The sequence below is a fragment of the Sapajus apella genome, unplaced genomic scaffold, assembly GCF_009761245.1.
Source record: "Sapajus apella isolate SASKATOON/1434 unplaced genomic scaffold, GSC_monkey_1.0 scaffold23, whole genome shotgun sequence".
NCBI lineage: Eukaryota > Metazoa > Chordata > Mammalia > Primates > Cebidae > Sapajus > Sapajus apella.
The window spans coordinates 15,893,909-15,914,903 of NW_022436963.1; the positions used below are offsets into that span (position 1 = coordinate 15,893,909).

The following is a 20,995-nucleotide window of genomic DNA, read 5'->3' on the forward strand; positions in this document are numbered from 1 at the left end:
TCAGTGATTATTTCTCACGGGGAGTAGGTAGGAAGCAGGAATAGTGTGACAACTTCCAAAATACCTTATAGGTTTGTGTCTGAATTTTTAAAGTATGATTTAATATTTTTAAAAATGAATTCAAAATATAGGCTATGTAGAAAATTTAAGGCTTATTCATTTTTATCCACAGCTACAGCATGGGTTTTATGAACCAGAATCTATATCTCACAGCCTTTAGTTATCTTCCTTAGTGACCACTACATGAACATGAAATAAGGTTGAGTTATGAACAAAAATGAGTTAAACTAAATTAATCATCATTTGTGATTTGTAGTACAGAGTATTTATTTAGACCAGGGCTTGCAAATCAGTCGCCTACAGCTACGTCCATTTTGATTCACACAATTCAGATTTTTCATAGAAAAGATTTGGAAGCTTTGCCAACATTAGACTCTTTTCTTACCTCCAAACAATCAGCCAGACCTGAGTAGTGCCCCGCACTTGTCTCTACAATACAACTATTGTATTACCCTAGCCTACTTAGCTCCTTTACTTCACCTGTTTGCTTCTCAGTACAATAGAGTCTGCTATCCGTAATCTAAGCTGTTAAAAATAAATGAGACTGCTAGGGGAAGTCATTTTACAAAATCCCAAAGCAGCTAGGGCCTTAAAAACTGTTGTTGGTTTTTACATCAAAAAACTGTCCATATACATTTCTTGGTTCCCCAGCCTAAATAGATTTCATGACAAGTCTGAGAAAGTGCCATACAAACTACTACTTACTTTTACTTACCTATTATTTTCTATTTCTTTTCAACTATATATGTCTTAGGTCTATGTAAAGTTAAATGTAATTTTTCATAAAGATGATATTTATTTACTTATTTTATTGCATTTTAGGTTTTGGGGTAAATGTGAAGAACATGCAAGATTGTTGCACAGTTACACACACGGCATTGTGATTTGCTGCCTTCCTTCCCTTCACCTCTATCTGGCATTTCTCCCCATGCTATCTCTCTCCCCTATCTATAAACAGCTTTCCCCATCCTCCACCCCACCCCACCCCACCCATGCCTGCTATGACAAATGTTGGGAAAAAAGTCCATGGACTTTAAACATGTCAGTCCTAACAGTGTTAGGCTGGTATAAGTTGCCATGGTCACACAATGAGAATTATTCTGAAAGGCAAGAGACTCCCAATGTGTAAAATGTCAGGTTGTAGGATGGGGACCTCAGGTGTCTTACCGGTAATACAACTAGATTGATTGAAAAAGTAATTCCGGCCGGGCGCGGTGGCCACGACTGTAATCCCAGCACTTTGGGGGGCCGAGGCGGGTGGATCACGAGGTCAGGAGATCGAGACCATCCTGGTCAAAATGGTGAAAACCCGTCTCTACTAAAAATACAAAAAATTAGCTGGGCATGGTGGCCCGTGCCTGTAATCCCAGCTACTCAGGAGGCTGAGGCAGGAGAATTGCCTGAACCCGGGAGGCGGAGGTTGCGGTGAGCCGAGATTGCACCATTGCACTCCAGCCTGGGTAACAAGAGCAAAACTTCGTCTCAAAAAAAAAAAAGTAATTCCTTATCACAGAATACATTATTGGTGGAAAAAAAAAGAAAAAGTAATTCCTGATTTGGGTCCCAGGTCCTATGAGGTCTGTGAGCCCTTCAGTGGCTAACTAAAAGGAAGATATTAGTCTGCAAAGTGGATGAAAATGTCCAATTTCTTTGTTTCCATGTGAAAATCTAACTAGTCACTCTATGAATGTGCTATCTCAAGCTCTGAGCGTAGCGGGGAGAGTGAGACCTGCCTGATTGTCAACAGTGGGAAACAGACCAACCAAAAAACCATCAACTGTTTGGAAGATAGAACTTTGAATAACAAAAGATCTGGAGAGAAAAACAATATTATAAGCGGAAGTGCCTGGGAATAGAGTTTGGGTACCATGGGTCTAAGTAACCCTTGAAGTTTACGTTCTTTCTAGCTCTCTCACTTGGAACATGCTCTTCATCTACCAAAATTACTCCCTTTAGGAATTTCTTGTTCTTGCCATGCCAATAATAACAGTTATATGTTCTAGGACTTACTCTGGTCTGTTGCACTCTCGAATGGCTGTTTTGATGCCCCCTCCACATGTTCTGGAGCAAGTTCCAAAGGGACTCCAGCTTCCCCAGGATCCATCAGTCACAGGGACCTCCATTTCTTTGGGAACACAAAATCCATACTTGCAGTGCTGTATTTAATAAGGGCAATAGTGAGGGAGACTTGGCACTGTGAGTTGTTACAGGACTGGCTGTCCTTTTAAACACAACATACGTTAATTCTTTTCCATGTGTGGGTTTGAAATGCTGTAGATTCATCATCCATATGAATAATGGAAATGGTAGGGATTTTAATCTCACACTTATTGATTTTAGGCTGGGTCTTCCTTTACAGCTTGCTTGAATTAAACTGGCCAGTGACTGGCTCCAGGCTAACAGGGTAACTCCAATGACAAGCAAGCTTCAAACTGCTCAATTAGTTTACTTGAAAAAACCAGAAGTGGAAATGGGAAGAGTGGTTATAGACAGGCCCAAAATGAGTTACAGGATTTGCATAGTGAATCCCCATCAACAAGGCCTAGAGAAGTTACAAGTCTGGTAAACGATAATGCTTTATTGCTCCCAATTTTAATTACCCTGGAGAGGGGAAAAAAAGCAAATTACATGATTCCTATAAACACACTCTAGGAAAGGTGTCAGGATGAGACTAAAGCAAAACGAGCACACTACAGAGAGCCCTAAACTTTATTCCTTGTTTGTTACTGATGATTTCAGATGCTCCAGCCTGGAGCAAGAAGGCCATGACGTTTAAAAAGTAATAATAAAACTCCTCAGCAGGACAAGGGAGGAGAGAAGCCCATTTCAACCCTGTACCATTGTTGGGGTATGAAGCCCTGACACAAAGCCGAGGTCACCAAGCAGGGGACAAAGGAACAGTGGTGGCAGTGGCCACAGGAGGGTGACGCCCCGCGGCTCGCTCAGATCTCTGAAGCAGAGCTGGTGGCGGCTGTCATGATTTATCCCCAGGGAGGACACAGCCGCCAAGAGGGGAGAGGCAGAGAGGTTTGAAGGCCAGGGGGTGGGGCAGTATGCAGGGAAAGTGGAAAAATAGGAGGTAGGCGAAGGTCTCAGTGGAAACAGCAGGCCCTACCCCCACACAAGGCTTGGTAAACAATTATTTAAACAGTGCAATTAAGCTTTCTCCAGTCTGCCTGGCCTCCTCCCTTGTAATTATCCTCTTACAGTATCTGAGGACACGTCCCTTTCCCTGGGCTGTTTGGCTGAGGCTTAAAACATTCTGCATCTGAACCCTGGGTGACTCAGGATACATGAAATGTACACCGAGGCAGTGGGGACTACATCACTCTCTGGAGATCACTTTATATTTGTCTTTACAGTGATTATGAACACTTCTTAGAAAATATACATATAAAAATAAACGAACAGAGGGGCAGCTTGGTCTAGAATACCTCTGCCCAGTAGACACAGAACATGAGCCACATATATAATTTAAGAATTTCTAAAGTCACATTTAAAAAAAACTAAAATAAAAGCTTAAATTAATTTTAATATATTGTATTTAGCCCAATCTATCTAAAACATTGTTATTTCTACGTGTAACAATATAACATTACTAATGATCCTTTTTTTTTTTATTTTTGAGACATGGTCTTGCTCTGTCACCCAGGCTAAAGTGCAGTGGTGCAATCATGGCTCACTGAAGCCTCGACCTCCCAGGCTCAGGTGATCCTCCCACCTCAGCCTCCTGAGTAGCTGGGACCATAGATATACACCACTCTGCTCAGCTAATTTTTTTATTTTTTGTAGAGACAGTTGGGGGTGAGGGTTTCAACATGTTGCCCAGCCTAATTTCAAACTCCTAGGCTCAAGCAGTCTGCCCTCCTCAGCTCCCAAAGTGCTGGGGTTACAGGCATGAGCCACCACACCTGACCTACTAATGACGTTTTTTAAACGTTCACTTTTTTTCATATTAAGTCTTCAAATCCTGGGGTGTATTTTATACCTAAGCACATCTCAGTTTATGTTGACATGTTAACGTAGCCACATGTAGCTAGTGGCTACCATATTGGACACAGCAGGTCTAGATGAACAAAACTTAACAAAATATAACAGGTCTCGCTGGATGTGGTGGCTCACACCTGTGATCCCAGCACTTTGGGAGGCCGAGGTGGGTGGATCATGAGGGAGGTCAAGAGTTCGAGACCATCCTGGCCAACATGGTGAAACCCTGTCTCTACTAAAAATAACAAACATTAGCTGGACGTAGTGGCATGCACCTGTAGTCCTAGCTACTGGGGAGGCTGAGGCAGGAGAACTGCCTGAACCGGGGAGGCGGAGGTTGCAGTGAGCTGAGATCGCGCCACTGCACTCCAGCCTGGCACCTGGCGACAGAGCAAGACTCTGTCTCAAAAAAAAAAAAAAAAAAAAAAGGTTTCACTGGGACTGGTAACTCTTCTACAAAATAACCGTGGCCTTAGGTGTGTCCCTGAAGTCTGTTTCCACAGCCAACAAATGGGGACCTACTGGCCAAAATTATTTGGAGTGTAACATGGGACAAAGTATGTAACACACTTAGTATACAACTTAGCACATGGGGGACCCCACTTAAATAATAGTGGTGATGATAACGGCAAACATGTACACTGCACTTAATATTCATCAGGTGCTGTTCTAAGCATCCAATACACAAACTTAGTCCTCACAACACACTATGAAGTAAATACTATTATTACTTCCATTTTTACAGAAAAGCAAATGAAGGGACAGAGGGGTTGATGCCAGACATCAGTAAGAGGCAGGAGTGGTAATGAAACACAGACAAGACTTAACAGTGCATACTCTTAACTGGGACACATGCTGCCTCTCAACTGTGAGCAAAGGGGGACAATTTCTGTCATCTACATAAGGACTGAAATTTTCACCAAAACTTAAGATTAATGAGATGGCTAGGTGAGACTGAGACTCCAGATTATTTACTCAATATCCATCCTCCCCTTTATTCCTTGGTAGTAGAACCTATATTTTCCAAAGTTTCCCTATGGATAGAGGAGGTCAAAGAGATGTAAGCAGAATTCACTGGGTAGCATTACGGAAGAGGCCCTTTGAACTCTTTGGCTTCATTATGCCGGGAAGTCAGATTCCATGGCTAGAGCTGCCAAAGCCATTTTGTACCTTGAGGACAAAATTAAGGAGTTTTCTAGAAATATATATATTTTTCCCTCTTAACATTTCAGACTTCAGTGTCTGGATGTCTTTGTTCTATCAATTTTACTTCCACACAAGAGCAAAGTCCAAATGACCACTCTTCTCATTAAGCATTACTATAAACCTCAGAACAAAATAAGGAGGTAGGTTTATCAGAGCGCTACCATTTAGCCCTGTACTTAAATGTCCTCACAGTTGCTTTCTAAAAGAAAACTTCTAATTCAAAACTGATGTGGAAATTAAATATTTCTTAGTCAAATGACCATTGATAGGTGTCCCAAAGAGAGGAAGAACTTCAGAGGAATAGGAAAGTATCTGATATGACAGAGGCTGGGAATGGAGGCTGTTTGGGAAATATGCCCTGAGATAATCTCTTTTACCAGGCAAAATTCTACAAATCATAATCACATAGTAAAATAACAATTACATCATAACAAAGCACTAAGTGGCTGGCGAAATCAGAGCCAAAATAAAGTCAGCCTTTATTAAAAATGTCCAAAAGCATCCAAATAACATTTTATACAAATGTATTTTTTTGAGAAGCTGGAATGGGGACTTGGAGATTGATTTTGTCCAAAGGAAACTTGAAACAAAAGAGTTTCAAGCCTCAGACTCACAAATAAGGTTAAAATGAAAATGTTAATGAACTTAAGAGAGTGGAGAAAATAAAGAGACATTAGTGAGTAATTCATCAAAATAACATTGTGTCAGCAGCCCAAGATAGATTACTGCTGCAAGAGCAGAACAGGAAGGAAGAAGAGAAAGAAAAAACATTAACCCAGCGGCCAAGGGAGGCAGAATGTGCTAGCATATAGAGAAAAGGCACATACTGCCAATTCTATGAAAAAGAAACAAAGGAAAAAACTCAAAGAATTTCTATGCCAACATACTCACCTTCTTTGGCATTTCTAGAATGTGTAAATACTCTTCAGGGTATTTAAATATACCCACATCTTTAATGAAAGCTGCTAGACATGACAGTTTTCTAAAACAACTAAAAATGGACCTATCATTTTCTCTGCACAGTTCCTTCTCCAAAGGCATCCTGAGCTTGCCTTAGGAATGCCTTGGAGGCCCTTGCTATTGCTAAATACAAGCATACCTACTTCTGTTTAGCAAAAGCAGGGGCTGCTGAGAGTTCTCCCAAAGCTTCCCATCCCTCAGAAGATAGAAGATTACCCTACAATCCCTCCTCTTCTGCTTCTGAAAAAAAAGGAAGATTGGGAAGAGACACAACTGACATCCTCCCAGTAATTCTGGACTACAGAAATGGTTGGGTAACCATACTGCTATACGGAGCTAGATAGCACATTTATGACAATTTTACTAAATACAAGTCATTTCATCACGATTGAAAATTTTCTTTGCTGTTTTTTTCTCCCCCCCAGCAATAACATGTGTCAGAAATAGACACAGTGGGTGGACCCATTGGGTTGAGAATCGCAACACAATACCAGTGATTTCACTGAGATCAAACAGATTCAATTGAAGTAATATAATGGGCTGATTCTAACCCAAGCCAACTAACCAAGTTGTCAGATAGGATCCCCCACGAGCTGGTAGCAGTTGTTTGGGTCCTTGTGTTTAGCAGGAGTCTGAGGCCACATCTTGATTTTTTAAGAATGAGTGCCATATTCAATTTTTAATGGCTGCCATGGATTCTTAGACAAAACTATGATTTTGTAGCCACCAATGCGCTAAGTTGCATGTCTTGCAAAGATTCACTCTTTGGCCAAAGAGCTATATTTCTCTTTAAACTAGTGAAAGCTCTAGAAGCTATTATGCATGTATTTGTATAAACTTTTTGTTAGGTTGTTATTGAGGAAAGCTGTATTCTCAATTGATGAGGTCCCAACTATGGAGAAATGAGAACATGAGCTGACTTTCTTGCCCATTTAAGTCAAATACAAAAGCATCTTCATTATAATTTTTTATTTTTGCATTAGACTTTATATTTTAAAAATAACTTTCATGTCCTGTCCACTGAAGAAACCACTAGTCTTCCTCTTTGACCACCAGAAACGGGAGGAACTTGAGTTAGGGTCACTCTAATAGACCCTGCTGCCCCTTCAGACAAAGCAGTGGAGGAAATGAGGGCGTGGAGGGGCTGCCCCGCATGATCTGAGTGACCTTGGACAAATCACTCATTGTTCTCAGCTTCTTGTCTATAAGATCAGGGAACAGGGAGTTAAGTTTCATCCTCTCTTAGGACTTCCTCCACAGAAACATTCTAGGTGGTACTAATTCTGTACAGTAAAGTGGAAGAAGAGGAACTGAGATGAGAATAAATTATTGAAAGTAAGTAAAATGGACAATGGAAAGAAGAGAGAAAAAGGGGAAAAACATATATAAGGATAACAAAACACTCAGAAATATCATTCAGGGATTGTACCCTTGGTAAGTGACAGGATGCCATTTTTCATGTGTATTTTTTTTTTATCAGGATTTATATCTAAAACTTTTGTACCTTAATTTTTGGGGTGAATATCACTGACATGCCACCATTTTTTAGAAGCACACTAGGTATAGAAGGTTAGGTTAATCATACTCCCAGGTGCGTGAGACACAGTTACCATTGGACCACACAAGTAGCAGATTTTTTTTAGCTATTAACAAATAAGTAGGAACCATTATAACCAGCTCATGAGAACTTGGATTTGGATATATCCTGGATGACATTATAGCTCCTTAAAGGGAATAACAGCGGTTGCTAAAAGCCTGGTATCATAGTAGTACCTGTAATAACCATACTCTGTATCTGTATTTCCTCGATTCTAAACCGTTCCATCAACTTACCAATAGCTTTCCAGTACCACCCCCAAAAGAGAGAGAAGAAGAAAAAATACAATCTCACATTAGGTGTTCCCATAACTTGAAAAGCACACTGGGATTTTAGAAATGTTTAAATGAGAGAAATTCTTAAGTTGAGATAATGCCTTAATATTGAAGCAACAATGATAGGTATATTCCCTGGTATCAGCATTATGCTATAATGTTAAGTTTTTCAATTTTTAATAGTAAGCTAAACATCTATCCTCTAAAAAATATTCTGCATGGTAAAACAGACTGCATTATCTTATATTCTAAATACCAGTGTCTGATCATACAGCCAAAATCATACACATTTCTGCCTTAAGACAGAAGGACAGAGCAGGGCATTACTTGCCTTTCCAGGCTCGCACTCCGTCCCATCGGCCCAGGGTGTGTGCTGAGTCCGGCAGCCTTTGTGTACTCCATCGACATTATTGCACCAGAGCCGTCTACACTGCATCTGCTCAATTCAATGGAATGACAACTGAGTGGCAAGCGATTTACTTGACAATATCAAACATGGAAAAATCTTGCTTTCAACTAATGTTTCACCGATGATATAGGGTAAGTGGGAAAGGAAATTCTTTTCTTGGTATGATAAATGCTAAAATATTTCAAGAGCCCATAAAACACATTTCTATGCCTGGTAATGGATACCTGTGTACCCACCACCAAGCTAAGGAAAGAAAATTTCACCAGCACAGCTGAAGGCCCTATGTACTCATCTGAGGTCCCTTTCCCTTCTCTTTCTTACCAGAAGTGACCACAGTCCTGAGGAATTAATCACTTCATCATTCCCAACACTTTTATTACAAATGCATATAAATCTCCAGTAATGGATAGCATTTAAGCTTTGCAGCTTACTATCCCACTGCTTTCCAGGCCAAAATTACTAAATTAGAAGTGCATAAATACTTGTGAACTTGGTCAACTTCGTCAACAACTGTACCATACTGACATATCTTACAACTTGCTTTCTTCCTCCTCTAAACACTATGTTTTTTTTTTTTTTTAGATTTATTCCAGTTGATATATTTAGCTCTATTTCAGGGCATACTTTCAAAAGGTTTTTTTTTTTTTTTGGCTGGGCATGGTGGCTCACGCCTGTAATCCCAGCACTTTGGGAGGCCGAGGCGGGTGGATCACGAGGTCAAGAGATCAAGACCATTCTGGCCAACATGGTGAAATCCCGTCTCTACTAAAAATACAAAAAAATTAGCTAGGCGTGGTGGCATGTGCCTGTGGTCCTAGCTACTCTGGAGGCTGAGGCAGAAGTATCGCTTCAACCCAGGAGGTAGAGGTTGCAGTGAGCTGAGATTGCACGCCTGGTGAAAAAGCAAGACTCCATCTCAAAAAAAAAAAAAAAAAAAAAAAGTTTTTTTATTTTTTAACTTTTTGTGATTATTAAAATAAACCATACTTATAGTAGAAAAGTTGTGAAAGTATTAAAAGTTTATTTTTTAAAATAGCAAAAAGTTTCAAACTACCTAGTCTTTTCTGTAGTTTTTTCTCCCCTTTTAGAGTTGAGATCATACTTTATAAAATTGTTTATCTTGTTATCTTAGAATTGTATCAGGAGCATGTTCCCAGATGTAGATCACTTTCAATTGCTATAAAAGGGAAACACTATAATTTGCTTAACCTTTCTTTTGCTTGGCATTTCAATGACTCCTAATTTTTCCTATCATGAATAACACAGAAACAAATATCACCATGAATCAAGTTTACTCAAAATTTTGTTTCTATTTCCATGGAATACTGTTGTACTTCTCAATTCACCAGGCAATCTCTGAAGACGCTCCCAGCAAAAGAAACACACACACACTGCCCCAGAGAAACAGAATGGGCCACCCCACAGAAGCACAGTTCTGTTCATCTGCCACCTGATAACTGCTATATTCTATCACTGGCCCAAACATTCACAACACATGCATCAAATTATCACACAGCCACCCCAGCTGAGGCTCCAGCAGAAATGATTTCAAGCCCCGGGTGCTCCCAGGATGCTGCCCTGACAAGCTAAAACACAGAAACATGTTTGTCTCATGAATTACTTCTGAGTCTAAAAGAGTTCCTCTAATTCAGGTCACCTGGACAAGTCATAGGGCATTAAAGGCGACAAGGAGAGAAAAAAGCTGAGCTCTGTAACCTTGCTGCCTCTGAGCTTCACTTTCACTTCTAAAATTGAAGTGGTGATGGCATCTCCCTTTTGGGCGGCCATGAGAGTGAAATGAGAACGTGCAGGTAAAGCACTATTTAACACTAAGCAATAGTACTGTTGTGCCATCCTCATCATTATTATGATCATTAATAGTCAATTTTACTCACACTTTTCCTTGGGTAGTTTATATTAGAGTGAGAATCCAATGGAAAACTATGAATAAAAAGAAGTGCAGAATCAAAAGATGAGGGCAGAAGTGGCCCTTGTACACTTACCATATATGGGCACACCTGAGAACCTGGTCCAAAAATCAATTCACATTGTTTATTCACGTTGTAAAGGATGCCTGGCAGTTGGACAGGCAAAGGATAGGGTCTGGATTCAGGTTCGTTAAGCAAACACTCGCCATAACCAGTGCTATGGAAACACACAGAAACACACAAATGGTGAGAACGGTGGCTGTCAGGGGCTCCGGATAACAATAAAGGCCTCCCCACCATTGTAATGGCAGAGATGACAGTTACTTTTTAACATGTGCTTTATTCTTTACACCTAAGATTAAATCTAGATGCTGAAGTTACGTTTTTGCTGTCTACTTTGCAGAACCACATGCAATGAATACAACATCACCAGTAGAAAATACACATCTGTTACAAAGTTGATCACACTTCACAGCAATTATCTGTTTATTTTTTACTATCTTTCCCAATAGACTGTAAGCTTCTTAGGGGCAAAGATAGTGACTTTTTCATCCAAGCACAGGGCCTTGTCCATGACAACGGGTGCTTAGTAAATGTTTGCTGAAAGGATGCATGAATGAATCAATGACTCACAGAAAGAAAACACCTTACACCATGTGGCTAAAAAGAAAAACAGCAACCTTCCTGTTCTTTCACTTTTCAGCAGACACCTCTCCTGGAAAATTCACACCCAGTGAGTTCTGATTAATAAAGCCTCCTCTTCCCTGTGGTTGCAGAAATATACACCCAGTAACTCTGGGACAATCACTTAACCTTTCATACTTCTGAGAGAGAAGAGCAATAAATCTGTGACACAGGGGCATTATATAATGTAATGGGATCTTTGAGCAACCTAGCAGGAAACTAAAAAAAAAAAAAAAAAAAAAACAAGAAAAGAAAGGAAATGGGAAAAAGAGAGAGAGGGGGAGGAAAGGGAGAGAAGAAGAGTGAGGCAGAGAGAGAATGTCCTCAATTCAATAATGTGGGAGCCGCTGTAATTTCCACTTATCCACAGAATCTGCTTTGGGATCATCTCACTACCCTACCCCTTTCCAGGCCAAAGTTACTAAATTAGAAGTGCATAAATACTTGTGGCCTTCATCAAGAAATCACATTCATAGTCCCTCGCCCAATGTTTGAACAAATCTCAAAACTTAAACCAAAAAAGAAGCAACATTTCCACATTCTCTTTAAGATTCCAACCTTTTCTTTAGCTCAGTCTATAATCTTCTAAACTCTCGTAAGGATATAAACGACACAGATATCAGAGAGTATTTTTTTTTTTTTTGCCTCCTCTAAGGAATGTCAACAAAAATAACTCAAAAGGAATGTTTGACTTGGTATTGCCTTTCCCACAATTAGTTCACTACACGTAGGCCAGGCACTAGAAGTTTGTGCTAAAAGAATGTTCAAGTCTTACTCTAAAAACTCAGTGATATATTTTCGACTACACTTTGACCACATCCAGGGGTTGGTGTAGAAGTTCAGTGTTGGAGCCATGACATGCTGGGGACTCTTAACTCCTTCTTCTTTACATTTGTTGTTGTCATCATGAGGCATGTTAAACCTGAAGTCAATGAGACAATGATGAGAATGTCAATAAACACCAAGGGATCATACTGTTCTAATTGCTTCAAGAATGCATCTATCTAAGAGAAAAATAATTAACTGCATTTTGAATAAGAATCTGAATCCTGGTAAGCAGAACAAAACTTAAGACAATTCAAGATAGTGTGTAGATTAAAATATAATTCTCACCCAACTTAATACAAAGTGTAAATGTATAAAATGTATTTTAAAAGATGTGAGTCGGGCCATGTATTTGGTTTAAGTGTACTTTCTGGAATTGCAGAGGCTCTGAATATGCTGTAGTTGGTGCTAGAATACAGTAGCTGGAATTCCTAATACACTGTTAAAGAGCAATTTATAGAGTCAAGAATTTGGCAGGTTATGATAACATGAATACAAAGAGTCAGGAAAGTGTCAAAAATTGAAGCCAAGAGCTTTCTAATAAAAGGCTCACTATGGGTCTTGGTATCTCCCCCTTTTTGGATCAGGCTAACAAATGATATATCTGTGTAGGTATATCATTCTAAAGGCATGCAAAGTTTGTGTACAATAAAACCCATGAAAGGTAGTGGTATGCATGGAAACCAGAGGCATGCCAATTCAACTGGCTTAACTCAGAGATGGCAAATCGTTTCATGCTTCATGCCAACAACAATTGATTGGTATTAGCTTCCTGAAAAGCCAGGCACAAAAGGATTCTTAAATTAATCTAGGTTCCGCCTGTGAGAAGGCTATGAAGGATCGCCAACGTCCTCATGGGCCTGGAAGGGAACGCAGCAGCATGACACATACTTGCCATTCTTGGCTTAGCCAGAAGAAGTGGGGAAAAAATAGGAAGTATCTCCTAAATTGAGAAACATCAATTCTGTGACCCACATGCCATTCTCAGCTCAGGCAATTATTCACTGGGTGACAACCTCAGAAGGGTCACCTTCCCTCTTTCTGATGGCTATCCCCAATCACAGAATTGATGCATGTGATTAATTTAGCATTGAGGGAAAATTCCCTTCACTAGTTCACCTTGATTACAGAAATAAGTGAGTCAGACAGAAGCATGTAGATTTGCATCACGTAAAAGTTGGAATAAAAGCCTATGGAGTCTATTCCATTGATTTATCACATTTTTCCCTTTTTCTTTAAAGTTTATATCTCTTAATACTTGCCAATAGAGACAGAAAAACTCAATCTTAGTTGAAGTTAGAAATAGTTCTTAATATGTGAGACTCTTATGCTTAAGAGTCTATTTTCTTAAAAGAATGAATGCCTTGGTTTCTAGTTCCCCTGATGCATAATCGATGCAATACCTGCATCAACAAACCCAAAACAAGTAAGGCATTCAAATTTTAGTGGTTTCTTGATAGTGGTGTTTATTTCCCATCCCCAGATGATGTTTATTCTCACCCCCACAGTAACTTGATAAAGTCAACTTTATTTCATGGAAATAAGCTGAAAAATTATTTTCATTCAAATGTCACTCACATTTGCTCACTGCGGAAGTTAAATAGTAATAAATACTTACTGGACAATTACAAACAATAATAACCAAGACTTTTCAGCCTTCACAATACACCAGAAAATGTGCTAAATGCTTTAGCTGCTTTATTTTGTTTAATCACTTACTTCACCCAGTGAATACTACAGGTCGAGCATCCTTAATCTCAAAATGAAAAATCCTCCAAAATCAGAAACTTTTTGAGTACCAACATAATGCCAGTGGAAAATTCCACACGTAAATGCTTAACACAAACTTTGTTTCATGCATAGAATTATTTAAAAGTATCATATAAAATTACCTCTAGGCTACATGCATAAGGTATATATAAAACATAAATTTCTTCTTTAAATTTGAGTCCCATTCCCAAGATATTTCATTATGTATATACAAATATTGCAAACATCAGAGACAATCCAAAACCCAAAACACTTCTGATCCCACGCATTTTGGATAAGAAATTCTATATACCTGTACTCTTAATATCTGCATTTTGCAGATGAGGAAACTGAGTCATAGCGAGGTTTAATTATTTGATCAAGTCCCATGGCTACTAAGTTGGGGAAGCTGGAACTGGAATTCCCTTCAAAGCTTCCCTGAGTTTCACAAAGGTGCCTCAGAAACCACAAGGATAGAAAGGATGCTGACTCAGCAGATTGGGCCTGCCACAAATGCTTAATGGAAAACCATACCTCTTTTGTGTTCTAAATATGGGGCATCTGACTGTATTTCCTTCGGAGAAAAGAAAAGAAAAGGGGTGTGCTCTTAAAATATGTTTGAAAGGTACTAGTTTAAAAACATACCTGTTATATATTGAACTAAATTGGAGACACCTGTGCATACACATCTTGCTCTGTGCCTGGTACACTACACTGCACATAAGGGTGCTTAAATGTATGAATGAAAAGCTGGCTTAATAGATGATGCTAGCTCTAAGTAAAGTTATAATCTGCCACACAAATTGATCTACAGCTATATTATATTAATAATATCCTTTTGCTGGCTAGGTGTGTTGGCTCACGCCTGCAATCTCAGCACTTTGGGAGGCTGAGGTGGGCAAATCACCTGAGTTCAGGAGTTCAAGACCATCCTGGCCAACATGGCGAAACCCCGTCTCTACAAAAATACAAAAATTAGCTGGGCATGGTGTTGGGTGCCTGCAACTCAGGAGGCTGAAGCAAGAGAATGACTTGAACCCGGAAGATGGAGGTTGCAATGAGCCAGGATTGAGCCATTGCACTCCAGCATGGGCAACAAGAGTGAAATTTTTAAATCTCAAATAAAAATAATATTTTTCAGAAAATTATTTAAAAATAGATAGTATAAGTAATTTAATCATTCTAGAAAGAAAATAATGCAGATCAAAACTTAGAGTAATTTCTAGTAAATTTGCAGTGTTTTGCCCCATGTTCTATGCATGCTCTGTCTCTAAAAAACAAAAAGGGAAAGCCATTTCATAATGGCCACTTAGTGATAATTAGGAAATGATTTCTTTTTTTGTTCATTTTCTTTCCTGAAAAAGGGATATTACTGTTCCCAGATGCTAAATATCAGAATTAGAGCTGTGTATCATAGAATGAGGAATTGTCTGGATTTGTAAAAATCTTGGGGGCCACAGTAATGTTGGGGGACCTTCCTAGACAAAGGTGTGAAATCAGGATAGTTCTCTAGGCAAATACATCCTCTGCTTCAGTGCAAGAAATAGACTCAATTTCTCCAGTTCACAGTAGAAAAGGAGGCTATTAGACCTTATGTATGAAACTTGAGCAGTTAAACCAAAGACACACACAAGCTATGGCTGAAGAGAGTGCACTGCATTTACTCAACTTTCGGAAGTCAAAGTCATTTCACCCAATTAGGTTCAAAGCTCTTCAACCCTGCAAATGCTACTATGACTTAGGAAGTGTCTTACACCCTCTAAAGTCAAGTAAATGCTCACTGATGCGAAGTAACGAAAGGTTTTAGGTCACTCTGAATTAAATGAAATTACTGAAAAGAAACTCACACATGGCCCAGCTCATGGGCGATTGTAAAAGCTGTACTCAAGCCACTATCTTCACTAATAGAACAACTTCTGTAGGGATCACAAATGGTTCCCAGCTCAGCCAGACCTATTAGAAGAAAAAAACCAACAAGAATTTACTCTGAAAAGCAACTGTGGCTTGAAATAAAAACATGTAGCAAACTGTTTTATCAATAGAGGTTATGCACAGAGGACTCACCTAAGGTATCACATTTGTCGTGAGCTCTGCAGATATCCTGCCTGAAAGCAAAGCAGACTTAGGCCTTGATGACATCAAAGATAAATGTCAATACAAGTAAATACTTAAGGGTCTTCTAGGCATTCACAAGAGCACACACTTCGGGGTGGGGGTTACAAAAAGCAAATTCATAAGGCCAGAGTTTCAAAACCCAAAAATCGTTGATTTAAGAATTATAAATTACTACATTAAAAAGTCTTCTGTGGCAAAGGTGGCCACAGAGCCATAAGAAACCTCTCCAACCAGTACTTTTCCCAGTGCCCCAGGGTAAGTGACTCTAGCTTTGTAAAGACTCTTTGAAAACATTCCTCAGAAGGTGCAAGATACCTTTCACTTACTTCCATGTAAGAGGACGTGCTCATGGCCCGCAACAGAGATGGCCGGGAGGCCGGAGACACAATTAAGACAGCATGCCTCTTTGTTGCTACACTGTTTTAACATTTTGCAATGATAACTACCATAGAAGAACTGGGAGGTTTCACATTTTTAAAAGATTCATTTTTCTGGCTTTTGCAAAATCACAAAAGCTGGCAACACTGAACTCACACACTACGTGGCAACGCCTGGTCCATCTGAATAGCAGCTGCCCTTTCCTTTTACATGAGACATTTATTTTCAGGTCTGCCTAACACATTTATTCCTCACTTGGCATCTATGGGTTAGTGGCTCTCAACAAGGTGATTCTATCATCCCCTGGGGTGCAGTGGCAATGTCTGGAGACACTGTTGGCTGTCACAGCTGAGGGAGGGAATACTACTGATACATAGTGAGCAGAGGCCAGAGATGCTGCTAAACATCTTGCAATGTACAGAAAGAATTATCCAGACCCAAATGCCAATAATGCCTAAGCTGAGAAACCCTCTACTAGCAGCTGACTATTAGTAATGTATGACCACGTCCCAACTTGACCTGAGGCTGAAAGATCTGAAGAATAAGAAATCCAAATACCTTGTTAAGAGAACAGCAGTATCATGATGGATTCCACCTGGATGGTTCTTCGAATGCTGCCACTGGCAAAAGTTTTTTAATGTTGTCTGAGCATTAAAAGATATAGAAGGCCCATCCTAAATACAGAGAAGAATTATAGTTAATCTGTTGTACCAATACCAATTAGATATGCCATTTCGGATACAGTTAGAAGAAAAAAGAAAAAAACTTTATTACCTGTTCATTATGAATCACAATTAAGTTCACAATAACAATATTAATTAAATTTCCAATACTTGGGTCTTTATAGATAGAGGCTACCTGCAACCGAGATAAATTTTTCAAAGTTAATTGTGAACTCCGTGTAAGCAATAAGCAAGTCACGTCTTACGTTGGGCTCCACCTCTTTTTTACGTTTCTGGCAACATATGCATTTTGTGGTTGTGAATTTTTCATTTATTCAACAATCCTTTTTGTAAAGTCTCTTTGTAAAATTCATAGATCAAGTTTTAGATAACAGTGAATTCAAACAAGTTTAAATTCCTCTGAAATTGCATTGCCACGTGACTTAACGCTTCTCTGTACCAGAACAATGGATATTAATTTTCCATCAAGCTCTTTCCTCTCATTTGAAGTCCTATATTGCCAACTTACAGAATCTCACATTGGGTACACGTTAGCCAACACTGCTGTTCTTCAATGTTTACTATCCATTTGTGTCCTTGACAACCATGTTAACCTGGTGAGGTTTTAACTTTGCATTATTATAATTAATTATAAGAGGTAAGATTTACTAAATGATTATTGTAACTAGATACTGGCTGAAAACTATATGCACACATGTATTTAGTCACTAGACAGCAAAATTCTGGGCTGGGTACTATTACAATCTCTGTTCAACAGATAAGGAAACTAAGTCACTCAGAGAAATTAAGTCACTTGTCTGTGGCCACACACTGGTGAGTGGCAGAGTCAGAACTCTCAGCCTAGAGCAGTTTGATTCATAGTCTATGTTCATAATCAAAATTCTTATGAGAGGTATGAAATTAAATGGTGAAAACGAGGCCGTGCATGGGCAGGGCCTGATTAGATGTTCCCTTCTCTCCTGGGCATGAGAGGGCTAGGGTATCTGGGACTGGGCATCATATGGGGGTGAGAGTGGCATGGAGGCCAGGAAGGACTGGGGGGCAGAGAGAACTGGGTCACAGCAGTAAACAAAAAGGCAAGGAGCACCATAGGCCACAAGGGAGGAAGAAGAAACCCTAAAGCTATCCCCAAACAGGACTTCTTTTCACGTTCATCTGGGGGATTTATTAAAAATAAGTTTTAGTTCATGTAAATTAGGGCTCAGCCATTAAAAGGAATGTCATGCTATAGCTGAAAATGAGTAAGAGGAGGTCTATATGGGCTTTTCTGGAAGCATCTCGAATTGTCAAATAAAATAGTAACGTGTAATACAGTATGTGAAAATGTTTCCTGTTTGAAAAGGAGTTGTATATACACACATGTTTGCATAAGAAATACCTGGATGCTGCACTGCCCAACAGCAGCCAGTCATCACATGTGGCTACTGAGCACTGGTATGTGGCTTGCTCAAATTGAGATATACTAAGAGAGTAAAACACACTGGATTTTGAAGGCTTAGTATAAAAATAGTCTCATTAATAATTTTTGAAATAACATTTGGATATAAAATAAATATATTGCTAAAATTCATTTTACCTGTTTATTTTTTACCTTTTTTTTTTTTTTTTTTTTTTTGAGATAGGGTCTCACTCTGTTACCAAGGCTGATGTGTACAGTGGTGCAATCAAGGCTCACTGCAGCCTCGAACTCCTGGGCTCAAGATATTCTCTCACCTCAGCTCCCGATTACCTAATCCTATTATAGGTATATATAGGTATATGCCACCACACCTGGCTAATTTTTATAGAGACCAGGTCTTGCTATGATGCCCAGGCTGGTCTTGAACTCTGAACCTCAAGAGATTGTCCCATCTTGGCTTTCTCAAGTGTTGGGATTACAGGCATGAGTGACTGCACCTGGCCATTTTTTTTAAACTTTTTTTTTTTTTTTAATGAAGCTACTTGAAAATTTAAAATTAGAAAAAAAATTTAAAATACATTTGAAATTAAATATGTGGTTTGCATTATATTTCTATTGGGCAGTGCTTGTTAGAAACACATGCAAAAACTTTCAACAGTGGCTGCCTCTGGGAAGTCTGCAGAGAGGAGGAAGCTTATTTTTTAACAATAGTCCTTGGTTCTGATTTTTTAAAAATCATGCAAATATATTGTGTTTTCAATTCAAAATGGGAGTAGAAAAATAGAATGAAAGCCTTCTAGGCCTCATTGCCCGGGCTACTTAATTAGAAGCCTGGGGAAGGGGCTATTTTTAGGAGTTCTGCAGGTGACTATGGTTCACAGCCAGCATCCCTATGAATTACTGAATCTCCACACCTGGCTATGCCAAGTTCCTAAGTGAGGCAAAAAGCATTGGTTTTGGGAACTGGACAAGCTAAAGGTCACAGGCAGTAGTCCGAGTGATTTATTAGCTTTACCTGACCATGGGCAAGTGACCTAACTCCTCTGAGACTCAGTTTTCTTATCTATAAAATGGGCATGATAATCTCACCTGGCAGGGTTGCCAGGAGGATTCAAAATTATATCTTTTAAGTAAGAAGCACATTGTCTAACAAAACATTCCACACTGATAAGCACTGTCAGTTTAAAAAGGCAACCAGTAAGTAATCTCGTGTTCTCTTCAGTCACTTGCCTGAATGGCTGAAATGCCAGCTCTGAATGGTCCTCCAAAGCACTGAATGGAAACCCATTCCCCAATGGCACATTTAGAGATCTCATAAATCACCTTCGTTTGAATGTACTTACAATTGACATTAAAGTTAAAATATAGTGTTGAAGGTTTTCTCCATGGTATGAAACCATTCTGTTGTCTGCCACCACCAACAACTCTACAAACCGTGGATAGGATAAAAAACGTTTTGTCCTTCTGTGGGTCCTCTTTTCCCTTGTGTTGTCCGCCTTATTACCATAGGCAGAAAATGCCTCTGTTGCTAAGCCGCTGTTTAATGCTGCCACGTCATCAGCCAGGTTAATTCTTTCTCCCCATTTTCTTCTTCTGGTTTTCCTCTTGTCTTTCCTGTGACTATTTTTGTGTTCTGTAACAAATCAGATAGTAAGCATTACATTTCAAACCACATCTATTTTATATTAAGAGTTCAATTTGACACATCATAAATTGATGCCTCTGTGGTCAAATTACATACAAAAACAAGTCCTGCATACTGTGGACTCTACAGATGCACCTCTTCTCTTGCCTAAGTGACTGACAATTTAAGATTAGCTTCTCTGGGAAGTTTTCATACTTGCTCTCTTAGGGTATTAGTAAATCAGGCCTGAGCTTAAGGGAAATAATTGCATGTGATTCTTTTTCTTTTCATTTGGTAACAAAACCCTTGTTGGGATTGAATAAAAGGATTCCACTCTTACTGTTATTTGCCATAGATATAGTAAGGGCCAATAACATAGCTAGAGCACTAAAAAATTAAAATAGAGGCTGGGCACAGTAGCTCATGCCTGTAATCCCAGCACTTTGGGAGACCGAGACAGGTGGATCACATGAGGTCAGCCTGACCAATGTGGTGAAACCCTGTCTCTACCCAAAATAAAAAAATTAGCCAGGCATGGTGGTACTCGTCTGTAATCCCAGCTACTCAGGAAGCTGAGGCATGAGAATTGCTTGGACCTGGGAGTCAGAGCCTGCGGTAAGCTGAGATTGTGCCACTGCACTCCAATCCAGCCTGGGTGAGACAAAGGGAAATTTTGTTTAAAAAAAAACAAAATAAATAAAAGAAAAAAAAGATGGAAATGGAAATGTTGCATATATACTACTTGTGTTATTTAATGAGATCTAATACAAAGAGGTCTGAGAGGTGGCCAGGCTAACGGATGATACAAAGGAACTGTAGAAAATTCAAAGCCAGGTATTCTATCGCCTTATTAGATCATTTCAATACTTAAAAGAATAGGATCACAGCAATCCTATGTCTCTGAATTTTTAATTAACTTACTCCAGGGTTCAGTTAAGGAAATAAATTAAACTCAGAGTTTGGGCAGGCAGCTGGGACCATGCTTTATAATGTCAGATTAGCTCTACTCATTTCCAACTCAGGCCTAGGCCTCTTTTCTTGGGTTCTCCACAGTCTTGGTGCTCAAAGTAGGGTCCGTGGATCAGCAAAATTGACAACACCTAGAAGCTTGTTAAA

At 39.4% G+C, this 20,995-nt stretch overlaps 1 protein-coding gene across 5 annotated transcripts in view; it reads right to left on the reverse strand.

Moving 5' to 3' along the window:
• ADAMTS9 (ADAM metallopeptidase with thrombospondin type 1 motif 9) overlaps positions 1 to 20,995 on the reverse strand; it is a 166,872-nt gene that overhangs the window by 117,633 nt on the left and 28,244 nt on the right. For 3 of the 5 annotated variants that reach the window (XM_032290402.1, XM_032290405.1, XM_032290401.1), the window contains exons 4-12: positions 19,599 to 19,888; positions 16,948 to 17,031; positions 16,732 to 16,847; positions 15,745 to 15,785; positions 15,528 to 15,633; positions 11,882 to 12,028; positions 10,498 to 10,639; positions 8,417 to 8,521; positions 2,071 to 2,216 (exon numbers count right to left, since the gene is read on the reverse strand). In XM_032290402.1, coding sequence (XP_032146293.1) covers positions 2,071 to 2,216; positions 8,417 to 8,521; positions 10,498 to 10,639; positions 11,882 to 12,028; positions 15,528 to 15,633; positions 15,745 to 15,785; positions 16,732 to 16,847; positions 16,948 to 17,031; positions 19,599 to 19,888 — 1,177 coding nt within the window. The remainder of the gene's footprint in view (positions 1 to 2,070; positions 2,217 to 8,416; positions 8,522 to 10,497; positions 10,640 to 11,881; positions 12,029 to 15,527; positions 15,634 to 15,744; positions 15,786 to 16,731; positions 16,848 to 16,947; positions 17,032 to 19,598; positions 19,889 to 20,995) is intronic. The other 2 variants (XM_032290404.1, XM_032290403.1) reach the window with 1 other exon arrangement.